General features: G+C 49.2%; 2 protein-coding genes across 4 annotated transcripts in view; both read left to right on the top strand.

Moving 5' to 3' along the window:
* Positions 1-307: 307 nt before the first annotated feature.
* On the top strand, positions 308-4650 carry AGRP (agouti related neuropeptide). Of its 2 annotated transcripts, none has more exons than XM_032284259.1 (4): positions 308-318; positions 3814-3946; positions 4105-4190; positions 4406-4650. In XM_032284259.1, exons 2-4 carry the CDS (start codon positions 3817-3819, stop codon positions 4586-4588), a joined length of 399 nt encoding a protein of 132 aa, XP_032140150.1. In that variant the 5' UTR covers positions 308-318; positions 3814-3816; the 3' UTR covers positions 4589-4650. The 2 variants fall into 2 exon arrangements, with proteins under 2 accessions (XP_032140150.1, XP_032140149.1); XM_032284258.1 differs by lacking the exon at positions 308-318 and adding an exon at positions 3156-3698.
* A 1907-nt stretch (positions 4651-6557) lies between these two features.
* Positions 6558-21788, top strand: part of ATP6V0D1 (ATPase H+ transporting V0 subunit d1) — a 42541-nt gene continuing 27310 nt past the window's right edge. Inside the window, exon 1 of one of the 2 annotated variants that reach the window (XM_032284255.1) lies at positions 6558-6834. In XM_032284255.1, the coding sequence (XP_032140146.1) occupies positions 6705-6834 (130 nt within the window). In that variant the 5' untranslated portion in view covers positions 6558-6704. Of the gene's footprint in view, positions 6835-7170; positions 7205-21788 lie in introns of those variants that run through there. The other variant, XM_032284257.1, reaches the window with a different exon arrangement.

Genomic DNA, 21788 nt, shown 5'->3' with positions numbered 1-21788 from the left:
ATTGTCCTGAGGCTATCAGGCTGGTTCCTTACCAGTAAAATCACCCACATAGTGAAACTTTTTTTAATTAACAAAAACTTCTTTTTTTTTTTTAGCTGGGCGCAATGGCTCAAGTCTGTAATCTCAGCACTTTGGGAGGCCGAGGCGGGCAGATTATGAGGTCAAGAGTTTGAGACCAGCCTAACCAGAATAGTGAAGTCCTGTCTCTACCAAAAATACAAAAAATTAGCCAAGGATGGTGGCGCGTGCCTGTAATCCCAGCTACTTGGGAGGCTGAGGCAGGAGAACAAGTGAATTGCTTGAACCCAGGAGGCAGAGGTTGCAGTAAGCCAAGACTGTACCACTGCACTCCAGCCTGGGCGACAGAACAAGATTCCATCTCAAAAAAAGAAAAAAAAAGAAATATATATATATATACACATACACACACACATGTATATATATATTTAAAATAGAGACCAGGTTTTGCCAAGTTGCCCAGGCTGGCCTCAAACTCCTAGGCTCAGGTGGTCTGCCCGCCTCAACTTCCCAAAGTGCTGGTATTATAGGTGTGAGCCATCACTTCCATGGCTCACGGCAGCCTCAATGTCCCGGGCTGAAACTATCCTCCTCCCTGTCTCCTGAGTAGCTGGAACTACAGGTGTGCACCACCACATTCAGCTAATTTTAATTTTTTTTTTTTGAGACGGAGTTTTTCTCATGTTGCCCGGGCTGGAGTGCAATTGCGCGATCTCAGCTCACCATACCTCTGCTTCCCAGGTTCAAGTGATTCTCCTGCCTCAGACTCCTGAGTAGCTGGGATTACAGGCAAGCACCACCATACCTGGCTAATTTTTGTTGTTGTTGTTTTTATTTTTTTTTTGAGACAGAGTCTCACTCCATCACCAGGCACCAGGCTGGAGTGCAGTGGCGCGACCTCAGCTCACTGCAATCTCCGCCTTCCGGGTTCAAGCAATTCTCCTGCCTCAGCCTCCCAAGTAGCTGGGACTACAGGCGCGTGCCACCACGCCCAGCTAATTTTTTTTTTTTGTATTTTTAGTAGAGACAGGGTTTCACCATGTTGGCCAGGATGGTCTTGATCTCTTGACCTTGTGATCCACCCGCCTCGGCCTCCCAAACTGCTGGGATTACAGGCTTGAGCCACCGCGCCCGGCCCGTTGTTGTTGTTTTTAAAGTAGAGATGGGGTTTCTCCATGTTGGTCAGGCTAGTCTTGAACTCCGACCTCAGGTGATCCACCCGCCTCGCCCTCCCAAAGTGCTGGGATTACAGGCCTAAACCACCGTGCCCAGCCTTAAAATTTTTTTGTAAATACAGAGTCTCATTATGTTGCCCAGGCCAGTCCTGCACTCCTGGGCTTAAGAAACTGTGAGTCACTACAATGGGCCATTTTTTTGTTTTGTTTTTGTTTTCTGAGGCAGTGTCTTGCTCTGTCGCCCAGGGTGGAGTGCAGTGGCCTGATCACAGCTCATTGTGTTCTGGTGGTGGGTTTTCTTGATGTCTCCCTCATTGGACCTGACCAGGGCATGGGCTGCTTTGTGAGTGTCACAGCCCTCCCTCATCGCTGCCCATGGGGCTGATACACCTGTGTACACACACCCAGGTGAAGATAGCCACTGCCTGTAGGTGAGGTAAGACACTGTGCACCTGGGTGGGAAGAGGTCCCCGACTCCCACCCTGCCCACACCAGACCATGAAGAAGAGCTGTCCTTAGTATGGGTGCTGACCAGGCCCAGCCTGGGTGGCAGAGTGAGGCATCATCTCAAAAAAATAAGACATAATGAGGTGTAATTTTAATTTCTTGGATGTCCCAGTATGGATTGCTTCATTTCATTTTAAATAGCTTTTTTTTTTTTTTGAGATGGAGTCTCACTCTGTCACCCATGTTGGAGTGATCTCTGGTCATTGCAGCCTCTGCCTCCCATGTTACATGTGATTCTCATGCCTCAGCCCCCATGTAGCTGGGATTACAGGCATGTGCCACCACACGTGGCTAATTTTTGTATTTTTAGTAGAGCTAGAGTTTCACCATATTGGCCAGGCTGGTCTTCAACTCCTGACCTCCAGCGATCCACCCACCTTGACCTCCCAAAGTGCTGGGATTACAGGCATGAGCCACTGTGCCCAGCCACCCTTTATCTTCTTTTCTTTTTGAGACAGGATCTTGCTCTGTCGCCCAGACTGGAGTGTGGTGATGCAATCATAGCTCATTGCAACCTTGAATCACTGTGCTCAAGCCATCCTCCCACTTCAGCCTCTATTACAGGCATTCACCACTACACCCAGCTATTTGATTGATTGATTGAGTGATTGATTTTGAGATGGAGTTTCACTCTTATTGCCCAGCCTGGAGTGCAGTGGTGCCATCTCAGCTCACTGCAACCTCTGCCTCCCAGGTTCAAGCAATTCTCCTGCCTCAGCCTCCCGAGTAGCTGGGTCTACAGGCACGTGCCACCATGCCCGGCTAATTTTAGTATTTTTAGTAGAGATGGGGTTTCTTCATGTTGGCCAGGGTGGTCTCGATCTCGTGATCTGCCCACCTCGGCCTCCCAAAGTGCTGAGATTACAGGCATGAGCCACTGCGCCCAACCTATTTTTTTTATTTTTTGTAGCAGCAGGGTCTCGCCATGATACCCAGGCTGATCTTAAACTCCTGGCCTCCCAAAATGCTGGGATTACAGATGTGAGCCACCATATCTAGTCCCTTCATCTTTTTTCCACTGCCTTGTGCCAACCCAGTTTGTGCACTGGGGCCTCAAAGCTGATTCAGCCTACATCCCTTTCCTAGATGGACACGTGTGTGATAAACAGCCCTGCAGTGAGGTGAGGGAAGGGAGGGGAAGCGAGCTCCTGTATGTCCTGCCATCTCCACAAAAGGGCAGTCCTCACCCCAGCTTTGTGCTGATGAGACCAGGTGTAGGCAGTCCTGACGACACAGGGCGGAAGGGAGCAGCCATTAGCGCTAATGAGGCAGGCGGTCTGAAAGCTTTTTACTCTGCAGTGGCTCGCCACCCAGGGAACAGTTTGTTCTGTTTCCTTGGCTTCCAGGAACCCCAGGCAGAAAGGGGTTTGGGGACAGGAGGGGGAGTGGGGGTTCTTGGAGAAGCCTGGAGGGAAAAAGGGAGGGGAGGACCAGAAATGCATTTGGGAGGGCCTGGGATTGGTTAGGTGGGCTTTTCCCCTCCCCATTCCCTCCAAAGAAACCCAGGTTCTGGTTCTGCACTCTACCTGCCCAACAGTGGCCACTGGCCCTTCACCCTCTCCCATGCCCTTGACCTGAATTCTTGGAAGCACAGGAAACAACATGCCACGTAGGGGCTGAGTAAGCATCTCTGGGGCCACAAATTAAATTAAGCTTTCAGGGCCGCCTGCCTTGTTATTACTATCGGCTCCACCCTGGCTCAGCTCCTAGGTCCCTGTCCTGTGGAAATTTGGGGGCCCTGGGTACCCTCTCTTGCTCCCAAATTTTAATTGGCTCCTGGGAACCTCACCCCAAATTGGAGATGGGCACCTCTCTTGTAGAACAAAAGGCTCAGGTCCGGGGAGTAAGGGCCTGAACTGTGCCCCCACCCTCCAGGAAGGGCCCCTTGCAGCCTGGCTGCAGGGATCAGTCACGTGTGGCCCTTCATTAGGCCCTGCCATATAAGCCGAGGGCACGGGGTGGCCGGGAACTCTCTAGGGAAGAATCCAGGAGGCAGAGGTGAGTTCTCAGGTTGGGCAGGGACTCCTCCTCTCTGCGGAGCCTCTATCTGGGCACCTACAGGGGATTCCAAGGATGAGGAGGGACTAAGTGGTACGTCTTCCTGCTGAGCCAGGTCATGCTGACTGCAGCGATGCTGAGCTGTGCCCTGCTGCTGGCACTGCCTGCCATGCAGGGAGCCCAGATAGGCTTGGCCCCCCTGGAGGGCATCAGAAGGCCCGACCAGGCCCTGTTCCCAGAGCTCCCAGGTCAGTGTGGGCAGGGGTGGGACTGGGCGGGGCCTGAATACCCTCTGGACACAAACTGTCTCCCCTGGCCTAAGCCCTCTTTCTCCCTTCCCAAACCCTCCCCTGGGAGGTGGGTGCTTTGTGCATGGGGGTTCCTGCCCTCACATCCTCTGCCCCAGGCCTGGGACTGCAGGCCCCACTGAAGAAGACAACTGCAGAACAGGCAGAAGAGGATCTGCTGCAGGAGGCTGAGGCCTTGGCAGAGGTAACTGCTCAGGGAAAAGGGTGAGGTGGTGGTACTTGGGAGGGTGCATTGGTTATTAGCTCCTCTCCCCAGCTCCAAGTTCCCTCACCAGCGGTGACACTACAGATCACCTCTACCCACATTCCACTGCCATCCTGCATAGGCTGGGACAGGTAAGGTCCCTGGACCTGTCTTCTGAGGCCTGTGCCCACATTCCTGGTTCCCCACCTCTGCAGGTAGAAGACCTGCAGGATCGCGAGCCCCGCTCCCCACGCCGCTGCGTAAAGCTGCAGGAGTCCTGCCTGGGACAGCAGGTGCCTTGCTGTGACCCGTGTGCCACGTGCTACTGCCGCTTCTTCAACGCCTTCTGCTACTGTCGCAAGCTGGCTACTGCCACGAACTCCTGCAGCCGCGCCTAGCTGGCCAGCTTCAGGGCCGGAGCTAGGGTAGGGGCAAGGAAATGCGAATAAAGGATGGGACCTACCCCAAGGCTGTGATTATTTCAAACGTGGCGGTCAAAGGAGGGAGGGTTCATGGCGGGGGTGGGAGTGTCACCAAGCCAAGAAACCACACATACTCTTATCCCAGTGCCTGGGCTACCCCATTATAGGAGGCACATACATGGGCGCTTTTAGGGATCCTGGTGTCCCTGGGAAAAGTAGAGAAGAGCTGCACTCCAGCGTTTGAGAATCTTGTATAGCAAATGCAGGGAAAGCAGGACGCAGGGTGGCACAGGGGCTACCACTCTGGGCTAGTGAATAATTCTTAGGCTCCAGGGCTGCTTGCTGCTACTTCCAGGCAAAGTCTGACCCTCATCTTGCTACCAGAGGGAAGGCCGGGACTGTGAGTTGTTCAGGTCCTTAGCGTTTTGAACAAAGAATTGAACAAAACCCAAAAAGTAACAAAGAAATGACACACAGGAAGGAAGCAGAAAGCAGGGATCTGTTAAAGCGAAAAAGCACTTCGCAGGGTGGGAGTGGGCTTGACCAAGAGGCTCAAGGGGCCTGATTACAACGTTTTCTGTTTTTTTCTTCCTTTCTTTCCTTCCTTCCCTCCCTCCCTCCCTTCTTTCTTTCACCGAGTTTCACTCTGTTCTCACCCAGGCTAGAGTGCAGTGGCTCAATCTTGGCTCACTGCAACCTCTGCCTCCTGGGTTGAAGTGATTCTCTTGCCTCAGCCTCCTGAGTAGCTGGGACTACAGGCGAGTGCTACCAAGCCCAGCTTTTTGTATTTTTAGTAGAGAAGAGGTTTCACCGTGTTAGCAAGGATGGTCTCAATCTTCTGACCTCGTTATCTGCCCGCCTCGGCCTCCTAAAGTGCTGCGATTAGGGTGTGACGTGAACCACCAAGCCCGGCCAATTTTCTGGGTTTTAAGTACTCCTTTTGCGGCCCCCTGTTGGCTACCCCTGATCTGGATGAAGGGTTTGGTCCGTGGCTAATTAACTCATTTACACCTGAGGTTGCAAATTTTTATTTTTGCAATCAGACCTTGGCGATGACCTTGAGCAGTAGGACATAAATAACTCCCACATGCTTAGGATGTTCCAATAATGGAACACTAGGCATAAGTGGTGCTGAGGTGAATTAGCACCCTATGCAGATGAAGGGATGGCCCGTGCTTGAACCACGGCCAATCCAAGGCACTCTCCTTTCCATCTAAGACGTGGTGGAAGTGGGAGGGTTGTAGAGACAGTGGCCTTTGATCCTCTGTTCTCCGGACATGGGGACATGGGGTTTTTCTTTTTGGTTTAGCTTTAGCGAGTTCACCTTAATTGGCCTCGGGTTCCCTGTCCCCAGACCTTGGTGTTTTTTGTTTTATGAAGTCAGCACAAATTGGCGTCAGAATCCCTGCCCCTAGACCTTGATGTTTTCCCTTGATTCAGCTTCAGAATTCAGCACGTTTTGGCCTCAAGTTCCCCCGCCTCGAGATCCTATTCTCCCGCCTCAATCAGACCTTAGTTTCCCTCTGCGGAGGTGGCTGGCCCAGCAGTCTGGAAGCTTTCCAAGCTTGAGAAGGGCTCACTCATTTTTTTTTTTTTTTAAGACCGGGGGGTTTCACCATGTTGGTCAGGCGGGTCTTAAACTCCCGGACTCAGGTGATCCGCCCGTCTTGGCCTCCAAATTGCTTGGATTACAGGCGTGAGCCACCACGCCCGGCCGAGAAGGGATCACTCACTTCTTTACCCCGCCGGCTCCTGCAGCGCCAGGTGCAGCAAACCCGGGAAAGCCAGAGAGAGAGGGCCTAGTCAAATCCGGGCGGCCACTGTCGCCACCATGCGGCCAGCCTCAAACGTTCTCCTCTTAGCGCGCAGGCGCCGTAGGGCAGTCCCCAGCCCACGCCAGCGCAGCCCTTCAGCGCAGCCATCCGGAAGCCAAGGGCTGCTCAGAGCCCCGCCCCGTTGTGGTCACGTGAGGCGCTTGCGCGTCACCTGACGCTCTTGACAGTCTGTGGAGGGCGCAGCGTCAGCTGATCTGCGGATTGTGATTTGTGCTGGTCGTTCGGGGATCTCCAGTGCCGCCGCTCCCGCAGCAGCCATGTCGTTCTTCCCCGAGCTTTACTTCAACGTGGACAATGGCTACTTGGAAGGACTGGTTCGCGGCCTGAAGGCTGGGGTGCTCAGCCAGGCCGACTACCTCAACCTGGTGCAGTGCGAGACGCTCGAGGGTGAGCCGGGGGCGCGAAAGGAGGGGATAAGGGCCGGCTGGGGCCTGAGGGTTCAGAGGTGTGGGCCGTGAAGCCGGGAGCGGGGGTCTTGAAGGGCCTGAGAGACCTCTCTGGGCATCCCAGGGCTGAAGGCGGACGCGCGGGAGCGGGATCTACCTCTACCTGCGGCTCCGCGCGGGCCCAAACGCAAACAAGGTTTTAAGAACCGCAGTTGTTCTCTGCTTGGGCTGCCTTTTCTTTCGCTATGCTTGCCCTGCAGTTTGGAAGGAGGGTGTCTTTCGGGGGTGGCTGATCGGTGCGAGGTGTGGCCATACAAGGCTCTTTACCTTAATGTAGCCCGAGAGCTGTCCCATGGCAACGCTTAGGGAAGGTAAGCGGAAAAGTCCCCCATCTCTTCCTCCCCCCATCAAGACACCAAGGTCTTTGGGATCATTGTGTCTTCGCGTTGGCCTGCGGGATGAGCCTTCCTGGGGAATTGCTGAGCCAGTTTAGTGAGGGTTTTCTCCCAACTCTGCCCAGACGCTGGCTGGGCAATGTCTCCTGAAGGCAGTGTTTGGGAGAACAAGGGTGGCCCTGCAAGCCTGGATAGTTCATATATTCAAGTATTTGGCCAGTTAATCCCATCCCCTTAGCGAGGGGGATGCCTGTTGGGACACGGTTTCCAAACATAAGAGTGTTGAGAAGCCAAGTTCCCCTTTCTTTACACAGCTCCAGAGTGGAGTTGACTTCCTGAGGCACAGCTCCAACAGATGTACTGAGTTAGAGATGTCCCTAATTCCAGTCTTTGCCAACCACTCCCGCTCCAGGTGGTAGGGAAGGGCAGGGTGGCTGGGATGTGAGTTTTCATCCCTGATTCCCAAGTGGTACTCTTGAGCAGAGGTGCCGATAGCCTCGTGATTGGTAGCTGAAGGGGGAGGATGGCCAGATAATTCACCCACTAAAGAACATTTTCTCATCAGAAACTTCTTGAGGTTAAAAGCGAGCCCAGAGAAAAAAGTCATTTATTGTTTACCTTGCAAACTAGACCAGTAAAGTGAAACGAAATACCTTTAAAATAGAAAACTTAAAAAATAGAAAACTTACTGTTAAAATACAATAATTGTAGGTGTTATTTTAATGTAAATCTGCAGTACAATAATTGTAGGTGTTATGATGTTAATGTAAATCTTTAAGAAAAGTTGTTTACTGGGCCAGGTGCAATGGCTCATGCCTGTAATATCAGCACTTTGGGAGGCGAGGCGGGCAGATCACGAGGTCAGGAGTTCAAGACTATCCTGGCCAACATGGTGAAACCCCATCTCTACTAAAATTACAAAAATTAGCTGTGCTTGGTGGTGTGTGCCTGTAGTCCCAGCTACTTGGGAGGCTGAGGCAGGAGAATGCTTGAACCCAGGAGGCGGAGGTTGCAGATGGTGCCACTGCACTCCAGCCTGGACGACAGAGCAAGACTGCATCTGAAAAAAAAAAAAAAAAAAAGAAAGAAAAGTTGTTTACCTTACTGATGTGAGTGAAGGATGCTGGGTTGTAGGGGTCTGCCAGCAACCTGATTGACCTCACTGTGAGAAAAAGAGGAGAAATAGAGTGAGGCTGCCTGGGACAGGGCCTAGCACACAGTTGGTGCTTAGTGTGAGTTTTGTGGACTGACTGGGACTTGTCGAAGGTCTTTATTTGCCTAAATCTAAGGTGAACATCATTGATCATCAACAGACATTCGATTGGTTGTTTCTCTTCTTGACTTCCCTCAATCCTGCTGCTGTCTGCTTCCCTGTAGAGCTTCTGGGGGCACAGGGTTCTTCCCAGCGGACCCTCTATCACCCCCATAAACATGTTGGGCCATTCTTTCTACACATTCTTCCCATAACACTGCTCAAGATAGGCCCTGCCCTGCCCCACCTTGTAGAACACCGTCGATCTTTAGTATGGCATTCAGGGATCCCTTGCTCATTCACACACACTTCTTTTGTTTGTTTGTTTTGAAACAAAGTCTAGCCTTGTCGCCCAGGCTGGAGTGCAGTGGTGTGATCTCCGCTCACTGCAACCTCCACCTCACCAGTTCGTCATTCCTGTGCCTCTGCTTCCCAAGTAGTTGGAATTTCAGGCATGTGCCACCATGCCTGGCTAATTTTTGTATTTTTAGTCAAGATGGGGTTTTGCTATATTGGTTAGGCTGGTCTTGAACTCCTGACCTCAAATGATCCACCCACCTCGGCGCCCAAAGTACTGGGATTACAGGCATGAACCACCATGCCTGGCCATTTATACACATTTCTATCCCTCACGCAAGCCACCCCTCCAGCACTTGGTGCACAAAGTGTGGTGGATTTTGGAGCTGTGCAAACCTGGGTTTGAATCTCAATCCTGCCAATTACTGGACTACCTTAGACAAGCTATTTAACACCTCTGGGCCTTGGGTTTTTCAACTGGTGTATCGACAGCACCTATCTCATACAGGTTGTGAAATGTCAACAAGCTACTTCGGTATGGCCCAGCACCAAGGACAGAGTAAGCGCTAGGTAAATGTTAGCCCTTGTTTTCAATGTTGTTTGTACCTGTACCCTCCAGAATTTCCCCTTCCTCTTTTCTCTTTAAAACTATTTATTGTGGATACCATCAAACATATACAGATTAGAAGCAATAATATAATGAGCCCCTAAGTAATAATCACCTAACTACAACAATTATCAATTCTTGCTGATAGAACAATTATCCACACCCAAATTATTCATAAGTAAATCCCAGACAACATACCATTTCAGTTGTAAATATTTCAGCATCTCTGAAAAAAGTCATGAGGTTTTTTTTTTTTTTTTTAAATGGAGTCTTGCTCTGTCAGTGGCACAGTCTCAGCTTATGGCATCCTCTGCCACCCGGGTTCAAGCATTTCCCCTGCCTCAGTTTCCTGAGCAGCTGGGACTATAGGCACGTGCCACCACGCCCAGCTAATTTTTTTGTATTTTTAGTAGAGATGGGGTATGTTGGCCAGGATGGTCTCCATCTCCTGACCTCATGATCTGCCTGCCTCGGCCTCCTAAAGTGCTGGGATTACAAGGCATGAACCACTGTGCCTGGCCGGCAAGTATTTTTTTTAAAAAACATAATATTATTATTCCTCATCCCTTAAAAAAAGTAATTTGTTACTTCTAAAAGCTGAGCAAAAAAGATAAAAAGGAGAAAAAGAAAAAAAACCAAAACAGTAATTTGTTAATGTAATCAGATATCCATTTAGTGTTCAAATTTCCCTGATTGTCTCAAATTTTAAAAATGTGATTTATTTGTTACAGTTGGGATCAATATGTAATCCATACATTTTAGTTGATACTGTCTCAAGTAGTTTATCCATTTTCCTTCTAATTTAGTTGTTGAAGAAATTAGATCACTTAATTTATAGATTTTCCATCCATCTCAATTTTACTGATTCAATTTCTGACATATAGTTTAACTTGTTCATCTGTCCCTTGTTCCCACTTTAAGTTAGTAGTAGATCTAGAGGCTTGCTGAGATTTTGGTTCAATTTTTTTTTTTTAAATACTTAATAGGTGATGTTTGTACTTTTTTTTTTTTTTTTTTGAGACAGAATCTCACTTTGTCACCCAGGCTAGAGTGCAATGGCACTATCTTTTCTCACTGCAACCTCTGCCTCCTGGGTTCAAGCAATTCTTCTGCCTCAGCCTCTCAAGTAGCTAGGATTACAGGTACCCCCCACCACACCTGGCTAATTTTTTGTACTTTTAGTAGAGATGGGGTTTTGACATGTTGGCCAGGCTGGTCTGGAACTCCTGGCCTCAGGTGATCCACCTACTTTGGCCTCTTAAAGGTGTGAGCCACTGCATCTGGCCAATGTTTGTACTTCTGTTGGCAGAAGTACAAGTACCTAGTTTCTCTTTTTTTTTTTGAGACGGAGTTTCACTCATGTTACCCAGGCTGGAGTGCAATGGCGTGATCTCGGCTCACCGCAACCTCCGCCTCCTGGGTTCAGGCAATTCTCCTGCCTCAGCCTCCTGAGTAGCTGGGATTACAGGCACGCACCACCATGCCCAGCTAATTTTTTGTATTTTTAGTAGAGACGGGGTTTCACCATGTTGACCAGGATGGTCTCGATCTCTTGACCTCGTGATCCACCCGCCTCGGCCTCCCAAAGTGCTGGGATTACAGGCTTGAGCCACCGCGCCCGGCCTTACAGCTGTTATTTCACTGGGAGTTGCAAAATAGTGTTATTCTAATTCTATTTCCTTCTACAGTTGCCAGCTTGACTACTTCTATACCTGTAAAGTTCCAGTAGTCAACGACTTAGTTACCCTGAGATACAATCTGTGTAGGAGAGGTTAGAATAAATGTTTGATTCTTTCCAATAGTTACCAGCTTTCAAAATAATGAGTTGTTTCACCAACATCCTCCAAAAATGACTAATGAGGTTTTGTGACTACCCCAACCAAGATTTGTTTAGTATCATAACACTAATGGATTTTTTTTTTTTTTTTTTTTTTTTGAGGCGGATTCTCGATCTGTCACCAGCCTGGAGTGCAATGGGGCAATCTTGGATCACTGCATCCTCCACCTCCTGGGTTCAAGCGATTCTCCTGCCTCAGCCTCCTGAGTAGCTGGGACTGCAGGTGTCTGCCACCATGCCTGGCTAATTTTTGTATTGTTAGTAGAGATGGAGTGTCACCATGTTGGCCAGGATGGTCTCGAACTCCTGACCTCGTGATCTGCCTGCCTTAGCCTCCCAAAGTGCTGGGATTACAGGCATGAGCCACTGTGCCCAGCCACACTAAAGGATTTTAATGTATTTGTTATGTTTCAGTTGATTATCTTTCTGAGATGCCTGTATTATTATTATTATTTTTTTGGAATAGAATCTTGTTGCCCAGGCTGGAGTACAATGGTGCATTCCCAGCTCACTGCAACCTCTGCCTCCCACGTTCAAGCAATTCTCCTGTCTCAGACTCCCAAGTAGCTGGGACTACAGGCCTGTGCCACCATGCCTGGCTAATTTTTGTATTTTTAGTAGAGATGGCGTTTCATCATGTTAGCCAGGCTGGTCTTGAACTCCTGACCTCAGGTGATCCACCCACCTCAGCCCCCAAAAGTGCTGAGATTATAGGTGTGAGCCACTGCGTCCAGCCTAGGATGCCCATATGTTCTAATCTTACCTTGAACATTTCTTGACCCAGACCTAGGGTCTTCATTTCTCATAGGAGACTTGGTTCTTCTTATTAAAAAATGATATTTAGAGACCATAATCTGAGTCATACAGAGTTCTCATTGATACCGTATTGGATATCATTCTTGTTTTTTTCCATGGATAGTTTAGCTCTCCTCTTGCCCAGAAACTTGGAAAATACAGAAAAGCAAATGGCTTGCTGGATTATGTAGCAGCACTTCAGCTGATAAGTACCAGAATGCCAGTTTCCTAATTTGGAATGGGAGCTCTACCTGATACTTGGGCCAGTCAGGACATCTCCCTCCTGTGGTAAAGAAATATAATTAATACTCAAGAGGAGTCCTGTGACCTTCTCAACTTCCGTGTAAGCTAGTGGTCCTGAAGATTGTTCTTCTCAGTCAGAAAGTTAGATCCTTGGAAGCCATGGTTGAAGCGCCCATGTGTGATGTACTGACTGTTGTCCATAATGCTTTTATCCATCTCTACCCTGATTCATTTGTCTTCTGTTCATTATGTCTCTTTGTGCCTTTCAACATTATTTCACAAGAGACAATCTCATGCAGGAAGAAGAGAGACTCTAGGCTGGGCTTGGCCAATCGCCAGTCACAATGTCACATGAAACTGCAGATGCAAATGTTGATGGTGTGGCAAGTCATTTAGCACAGACTGATTGTGGGGTGGTTAAGAGTGTGGCTGGAAAGTTAAGGAGAGATTAGCTCTTGAAGGATTGTAAAAGCCGTAGAAAGGACTCTGTCCTGAGTGCAGGGGATGGGATAGTAAAACTATTAGACTTGTACTTTAGAGGATACCTGCAGTTTGAAGGTGGAGGCCACCCTGAAGGTGGGAAGAACAGTTTGCAGGTTCCTATAGTAATCCTGGCTGGGGGTGATGGCAGTCTGACCTCAAGCATTGGCTGGGAGTGTTGTAGGAGAATTTTAGGAAGGGGAATTGATAGGACTTGAGGGTTGGGTAAGAAGGCTGGGGGAAGACTAAGTTAAGGCCGATGTCCTCATCTCTGGCTTAGGCAACTGTGTAGGTGGCAAAATGAAATGTTGGTGGCATATAGGAGAAGGAACAGGTTGAAGGAGTGAGAAGATGAAATTGAGGGATCTGTGAGCCATCTGAGTGGAGATGCAAAGGCTATTTTTGCTGCTCAGGTGTGACAATTCTGAGCTTGGGGAATTGAGGTAGAGGTGTGGTCAGGGTCCCCAAGAGATAGCATAGAATCAGAAGAGTAGAGGCTAAAGAGGGGACTCTCCCCCAGGAAGTGCTTCAGTTGATCAGAGGACTTGGGGGAGGATGATGGTCCTGCCAAAGGCATTCCCTGACATGTGGGTAGGTCCAAAGGACAGCCTGAAAATGAATTGGGTACAGAGTGCCAAATGTGGCCAAGAGACTGGAATAAAGTCAGCCTTCCATTTAGTTTTGCCATTCAGAGATCAAGGAGACCTTAATGAGAACAGAAGAAGGTGAGGCTAGAAGGTGACAGCAGTGAATAGGCAGAGACAATGTCTACACAGTTAGAGAAGCCCTTACTGATGAACTGATCCCAGCTCAGCCACTTAACTGGCTTTGTGACCATGTGCAAGTCATTTATCCTCAGCTGTAAAATGAGAATAATATTAGGGTCTCTGAGATGTTTGTGATGTATGTGGAAGCATAGGACCTGGCACCAAGTGAACAGTTGGAGAGGCCAGCTGTTCCACTGTGGTCATTCACTGCTGTCACTCCTAGGAGACAGGTGCTATGGTGGGCCTTGAGTAGCTAATATAAATATGTCACACCAGCCTTGCTTGGTGCAAGTGTGCCTAACAGACAGACTAGGTGACCATCAAGCAGCATTGACTGCACAGTAGGTGCAGGCACTTTGGGAGGGGATGCGTTATGTGGTGGGTGACGGTTGATGGGTATGGGTTTTCTTTTTGGGGTGATGAAAATGTCCTAAAACTGATTGTGGGGATGGTTGCACAACTCTGTGAATATACTAAAAACCATGAATTGTACACTTTAACTGGGCAGATTGTATGGCAAATGAATTATATCTCAATAAAGCTGTTGTCCCCCCAAAATTAGCCAGGCCAAGAGGTGGGAAGAACATAGGGAGAAGGAATGGCATTGGTAGTCTCAGAAACATGAAACTGCCTCATGTATGAGAGCAGCCTCGCGAGGTGAAAGGAGAGTAGTGTGTTGAGGGTTTGCAGCAGTGAGGTCTGAATAGATTGGGTTAGTTCCTGAAAGGCTGTGGGTATGTTAGAAGGACATATGGCTCAGGAAGGATTAGAGTTACGGTTAAAAAAAATTTTTTTTAAAGAGATTTTTGGCCGGGCACAGTGGCTCACGCCTGTAATCCTAGCACTTTGGGAGGCCAAGATGGGCAGATCACCTGAGGCGGGGAGTTTGAGACCAGCCTGACCAACATGGAGAAACCCTGTCTCTACTAAAAATACAAAATTACCCTGGCGTGGTAGCGCATGCCTGTAATCCCTGCTATCGGGAGGCTGAGGCAGGAGAATCACTTGAACCAGGGAGGTGGAGGTTGTGGTGAGCCAAGATTGTGCCATTGCACTCCAGCCTGGGCAACAAGAGTGAAACTCCAACTTAAAAAAATGTATATATTTTATGTGTTTCATTTTGTTTATCAAAGGAAACTGTATTGAATTGGTGAAATTAGATGACCACAACTTGGATGGCAAGATAAGTTTAGTTGAGTCAGATGTGATCCAAAGGAAGAGATGACATGATACTGACAATCTAGTGACTACAAGCAAGAGAGGAGCTGGGGGCTGAGGAAGGGCATTGGAAGAAGTTTGTGCAGAAGGCAATAACAGAAGGAGAGTTTACTCTGTGTAAGGAAGGGAACAAGCATGTTGAGTTATGAGAGCCTGGGCCCCACACAGGCCTGAAGTTTTTCCCTCATGTTGGCCCCACCGCCCTGGACAGTGGCATTGCTGCACAAGGAGACCCCAGTGCTCTGTGGTGGATGAGCTGGCATCAGTCGTTGGTGGTGACTGGCAGCCTGCTGCGCTCATTGCCGCCCCCACCCCCAGCTTGCTGCTGCTGCCGCCTTCGAGGATGAGGCCCCAGAGCAGGAATGGAGGCTAGGGCTAGCCAGGGGGAGGTTTGGCATCTTGCTGCCATGAGCCAGCGTGGGAACCTAACCCCTTAGTGGGTAAAGAAGTGGGGATTGTGGAGGAGGTAGGGTTGGTGGTATGATACCGTTAGAAACTCACTCTGGGCCTGGCTAATGCTTGTAATCCTGGCCACTTAGGAGGCCGAGGTGGGAGGATCACTTGAGCCCAGGAGTTTGAGGCCAGCCTCGATCTCTAAAAAAATAATAATATGGGAGACTGAGGTGGGCAGGCTGCTTGAGCCTGGAAGGTTGAGGCTGCAGTGAGCCATGATCACACCACTACAATCCAGCCTGGGTGACAGAGTGAGACCATTTTTAATCTATACAAAATTACAGCTAGATAGGAGAAATACATTCTATTGTTCTATACCATAGGGTGACTATATTTAACAATAATTTATTATATATTTTCAAACTATTGTGAGAGAGGGTTTTGAATGTTATCAACACAAAGAAATAATAGGCTGGGTGTGATGGCTCATGCCTGTAATCCCAGCACTTTGGGAGGCTGAGGCAGGTGGTTCGCTTGAGGTCAAGAGTTCGAGACCAGCCTGGGCAACATGGTGAAACCCCCATATCTACTATAAATACAAAAATTAGCCTGGTGTGGTGGTGTGTGCCTGTAATCCCTAGCTACTTGGGAGGGTGAGGAAGAAGAATCACTTGAACCCAGGAGGCAGAGGTTGCAGTGAGCCAGGATTGCCCCACTGTACTCCAGTCTGGGCAACAAAGCCAGACTCTGTCTCAAAAACAAAGAAGTAATAAATGTTTGAGTTGATGGATATACTAATTACCCTGAATTGATCATTACACAGTGTATATATGTGTCAAAATATCATGTCCCATAAACATGTACAATTATTACATGTCAATTATAAACAAAATAGAAACTTGCTCTGAGGCTCTAGAGGATGGATTTGGGGGAGCAGGCCAGAAGTGGGACACTTGCTAGCCGCTTTTGCAGCTCTCCCAGTAGGAGAACATGGACTAAGTGGAATGAGGGGGCATGAAGAACCGGGTCAGAGATCATCTTGGGAGATGAAACCCGCAAGATTGGGCCAGTTTTTATTAGATATGGGGTGAAGGGGGTTAAAAGTCAGGCTGCTGGCTTAATAAATGACTAGGTGGATGCTGGAGCTCTTTTTGAGATGGGGACCACCAGAGGAGAGGTAGGAAGGTTAGGGGTGCAGATTGGAGGTGGGTAGGAGGGGAGGTATTCTGTCTCAGATGTCTGAGGGAGTCTGGCAGGCAGGTGTGGGGAAGTAGCACTAAAGGTACCAACCTGGAAGTCACCAGTACACTGGCTGGTGGCAGTTAGGCCCACGCCAGGCCATCTGTTGGCTCATAGCCAGGGCAAGCTTCCTTGAAGCCTAGCCCTGCCCACAAGTCCTGCCACGAGGCTAGAGAGCAGCCTTAACTGTGGGCCAAATGGACACAAGTGTGGCCTAATGAGGACACCTGGCATGGAGCCCAGTTTGGCAAGCGGAGCAAAGAGAGGGACAACCGGGCTCTCCCTCCAGATTCCTGCCGTGTCTCTTCCTGCATGACACTGGGGCATGGTGGTTTTTTGTTTTCTTATTTTCTTTTTGACTAAATTTAATTTTTTTAATTCTAAAAAGTTGGTAGATGGATGACTTGGTGTAGACTCTCAAGGGCTATACATTGTCAGCCCTTTGTCAAAACGCTGCATATATGTACCATGTGACCCTGCAACCCAACTTAATAAAATTGTATCCCAATAGATTAGCACAGGATAGCATGTACAGAGGTGTTCACACCAGCCTTGTTGGTAACAGCTAACTGTTAGAACCAATGGAATATCCACTGATTTGGTTATGATCTGGTTAAATAAACCATGGTCTACTCTTACAGTGGAATACTACAAGAGAGTGCTCAAAAGCATGAAGTTCCATGAGGGCTGATGTAGAAATCTACTGTTAGGCGCAAAGCGTTACATGTAATCCCATCTTGGTAGAATACCAGATGGACATACAGATGTTTTTGGAAGCATAGGCACCAAGTTGTCCTGAGTGACAACCTCTGGGGAGAGGGATTTATAGAGGCTGGGAGGGGGAACATTTCAGTGTTTACTATTTATGTACTCTTCTATTGTTTAAATGTTTTGCAGTGAACACACTATAATTTGAAACAGTCAATAAAGATATTTAAAATAAGGAAAATTAGAATATACAGGTAAGCAAAGAGAAGAGTACCCACACTCAGCAGACATCGAAGCTGAGGCCTGTGCTGGAGAGCCTGAGGTTTGTGGTCCAGGTTTTTGTTCGCAGCATCGTAGGGCTGGTCTGAGTCTTAGGGAACCCCCATGAAGCCGCTTCTCTTTATACCTGAAGATTTCTAAGTCCAGTGGGGGTGCTTAAGGTCCTAAGCCAGAGCCGGACTCTTCTCATGTCACCTGGCCAGAGCCACAGGGTCCCTCCCCAGGTACAGCCCCTCTGGGCAGGTCATTTTTCTGTCTGTCCTTTGTCTCTTCCTCCCCACTGCCACTCCTATATTCCCTTTGTTGTTTGTATCTTGCAGTGGTATATTCCTTAGCCTAGTTTTATCTGGGAAGCTATTTATGGTCAAGTCAGTAAGTGTCCCCACAGGAGCCAATAACTGCTGTTTCCAAATCCCTGCCACAGGATGTCTTGTCAGAGCTTGCTCTGGTGGGTGATAACATATATTTTTCTTGGATTTACTCAGTGATTTTTTGGGCCTGGTTTCTGAGGTGGAGCCAGTGCTTGAACCCCTGCTAGGCCTTTTAAAGTAGCCTCAGCATAGGAAGATGTCAGCCATCCAGGACCCTTGGTGAATAAGGCTATTTGGGTGACTAGGGTTTCTTGATGGTAGAGAGGGAAGTGCTTTAACACCTTATTTTAAACATTTAGCGGCTGGGCACGGTGGTTCACGCCTGTAATCACAACACTTTGGGAGGCTGAGGCGGGTGGATCACGAGGTCAGGAGTTCAAGACCAGCCTGGCCAAGATGGTGAAACCCCATCTCTGTTAAAAATATAAAAATTAGGCTGGATGCGGGTAGCTCATGCCTGTTATCCCAGTACTTTGGGAGGACAAGGCAGGTAGATCACTTGAGGCCAGGAGTTTGAGACCAGCCTGACCAACATGGAGAAACCCAGTCTCCACCAAAAATACAGAATTAGCAGGGCATGGTGACGCATGCCTGTAATCCCAGCTACTTAGGAGGCTGAGGTAGAATCGTTTGAACCTGGTAAGTGGAGGTTGCGGTGAGCCAAGATTGCACCATTGCACTCCAGCCTGAGCAACAGAGCAAGGCTCCATCTCAAACAAAACAAAACAAAACAAAACGTTTAGCATAAAACACTTCCGGAATATATTAGTCTCACTTCCCTGCTTGCTTGCTTCCTTTCCGTTCTTTCTTTCCTTCCTTCTTTTTCTTTTTCTTTTTGAGACCAGGTCTCTCTCTGTTGCCCAGGCTGGAGTGCAGCGGCCCAAACACAGTTCACAGCAGCCTTGACCTCCCAGGCTCAAGCAATCCTCCCACTCCAGCCACTGCAAGTATCTAGGGCTACAGGCACGCACCACCACACCTAGGTAGTTTTTGTACCTTTTGTAGAGAAGGGGTTTGCCATGTTTCTCAGGCTGGTCTTGAGCTCCTGGCTCAAGTGATCCTCCTGCCTCCCAAAGTACTGGGATTACAGGCATGAGCTACCACACCCAGCTCCTTTTCTTCAGACAGGGTCTTACTCTGTCGCCCAGATTGAATTACAGTGTACGATCATGACTTACTGCAGCCTTGACTTCCCGAACTTAAGTGATCCTTCTACCTCAGCTTTCCCAAGTAGTTGGGAGTACAGGCATGTGTCACCGTGCCTGGCTAATTTTTTATTTTTATTTTTTTTGTGGATACAGGATCTCACTATGTTGCCCAGGCTCCCTGCTTTCTTAAGTGGCACACACTGAACATAGCAGAGTCTCTCTCACATTAATGGCTGTTAGACTTGGAATGAGATGGAACAGAACCACTGTCCCTGAGGGCCCAGGTCTGCCTCCAATAGTTTTGCCCCTGGCCCTCAGTCAGGCCACCCATTCACTCTTCCTGCTGTGGTCAGGATGCCTACTGTAGCACCAGGGTCCCCTTCCTAACCTGTAGTTGCACTTGTGCTTTGGGCTCAGCGATCAGACACACTGCAACTTGTTAGGAGGATCTGCATCCCGAATGAACAGGTGCAAAGATGTGATATGACCGTCTCTAAGTCATCTGCACCTGCTCAAGACCTTTCTTGAGTTCTGTGTAGAGCCAGGCATCAGGCAGGCCAAGGCTCCCTTTCTGGCCAACTGTGTGATACAGAGCATGTGTTTGCCCACATGTGTAAAATGAAACAGAAATCACTTACTCATAGTTAAGGATTCAACAGCACAGTCCTAGCCAGAGTGGATGCTCAATAGATATTTGCTTGGCTGGGCGCAGTGGCTCACGCCTGTAATTCCAGCACCCTGGGCAGACGAGGCGGGCAGATCAAGGTCAGGAGTTCAAGACCAGCCTGACCAACATGGCGAAACCCCATCTCTACTAAAAGTACAAAAATTAGCCAGGTGTGGTGGTGGGTGCCTGTAATCCCAGTGACTCAGGAGGCTGAGGCAGGAGAATTGGTTAAACCCAGGAGGCAGAGGTTTCAGTGAGCCGAGATCCTGCCACTGCACCCTAGCCTGGGCAATAGAGTGAGACTCTTTCTCAAAAAAAAAAAAAAAAAAGATATTTGCTTGATTGGATTAGTGACAGCTCTTTATTGGCATTGACTGTTTACTAGGCTTTGAGTGTGTGGGGGAGGAAAAGCTGAGTCCCCGACCCCAACCCCAGGGATGCACCATGCCATAGATTTTCCTGTTTCTGAGTTATTAAGCACTTGCTTTTATTAGACAAATACTAGGCAGTAGAGACAAAAGGAGTTGAGACTTGGGTAAAGGAAATTGGAGACAGGAGGGGCTGGCTGAGAGAGCAAGAGTGTAGAGGGCTGAGGATGCCCACACTTTCATGTCCTCTTCAGCCATGTCCCCCCGGAGACTCTGTCTTCACTCATGCAAGACAGAGCAGTTTCTCATGACCGATGCAGGTCCATGTGGTCTCCACTTTGGCTTTCCAGGCTCATATCCATCTACTATCATGCATAGCCTGTTCTTTTTTTTTTTTTTTAAGACAGTCTCATTCTGTTGCCTAGGCTAGAGTGCAGTGGCACCATCACGGCTCACTGTAGCCTTGACCACTTAGGCTCAAGCAATCCACGCACCACCATACCCAGCTGATTTTGTTTATTTTTGGCAGAGACAGGTCTCATTATATTGACCAGGTTGATCTCAAAACTGGGCTCAAGTCATCCTACAGCCTTGGCCTCCCAAAGTGCTGGGATTACAGGCATGAGCCACTGTGCCTGGCCAGCTCCTGTTCTTTATGACGCATTCCTGCATGGCTCTGTGGGTACCTGTAGTCCCACTTCCTCAGAGGTTGATGGCTGGGAGATGCAGACTGGGAGTCTGAGGCAGTGTTTAAATTGAGGGGTGTGTTGAGGGGGAACTGGAGTGGCCCTTTGCTGTGGATAATTCCATCCTCCCTTTCACCACAAGGGGGTGCACCAGGATCACTCTACTGTCAAGGAGCCTGGGGAGGGAGGTATGACTGGACCCTTGAGTCCATCAAGCTGCCTCTCCTCTGCTTCTCCATGGGGCACCTGCTGCCAGCACTGTCCCTTGGGACTCTGCCCTGGGCCCTGCCTCCCTCACTTAAGCCCCAGTTGGCCTTCTCAGATTAGGTAGGTCTTGTAGCTTAGTGTCTCATGTCTGTGTATCTCTTCCCACCCTCACCTCCCTGTGCCCTGTCTTCCTGGATCAGGAAGGAGAAGGCTAGGGGAAGATTCCTGATGCTCTCTGCCTTGGTGCCTGGGGCAGGCTGCTTCAGCCTTGCCCACCACGCCGTCCTCATCTGCCCTCACCTGGGTCATGCCAGTAGCTCAGAGTTGGATCTGCAGGTACAGCACAGTGTGCTATGAACCTCGGGGTCTTGGGAGCTCCAAGTAGGAGCTTGAGGCAGCCCAGGGGTCAGAGCTACACTCCTCAGCCTCCGAGAACCACGCGCTTCCCTAGGTGATCACCACCCTTGTCCTGCCACGCTGGCCCCTCCAGGAGAGGGAAAATTTGTCTTCAGGACAGAGGATGAATTTTCCTCTCCTCTCAACCTCATTTGGCACTCACTCTGAGGGCCACGTAGGCTGTATGTGGCATGTATAGGTACACGTATGCAGGGCAACTGAGAGACGGCCAAACCAGGCACCTGAACACCATGTAAGCACTGTGGGTCCACATAGTCAGGCTGGCGATGGGTTATCATTAGGTGATTGACAACTCTCTTCTACTTTGTACCCCAATTTGGGGAACTCTCCATTGGCCTCCCTGGCCTCTGCCTCTTCCAACACCTACTCCCTGGCTGATGTTTTAAAAAATCTATTCTGCACTGGAATGTTGGCCTTCCTTCTCTTCAGAGGCAGGAAAATCAAGGCCCCGAAGGGTGCCTTAGTAGGTTAGACTGCTGCCGTGTGGCCTGGGCGCCTGCTCTGTGTGTCCATACCTAGCAACTCTTCCGAAGGACCAAGGAGTAGGCACAGGGGGCGGGGCTGGGGCTGCCCCTGTGTGA

This window comes from Sapajus apella, unplaced genomic scaffold (genome assembly GCF_009761245.1).
Source record: "Sapajus apella isolate SASKATOON/1434 unplaced genomic scaffold, GSC_monkey_1.0 scaffold15, whole genome shotgun sequence".
Classification (NCBI taxonomy): Eukaryota; Metazoa; Chordata; class Mammalia; order Primates; family Cebidae; genus Sapajus; species Sapajus apella.
The sequence above is the reverse complement of the archived record's forward strand: the minus strand, read 5'-3'. Positions and strand labels throughout refer to the sequence as shown.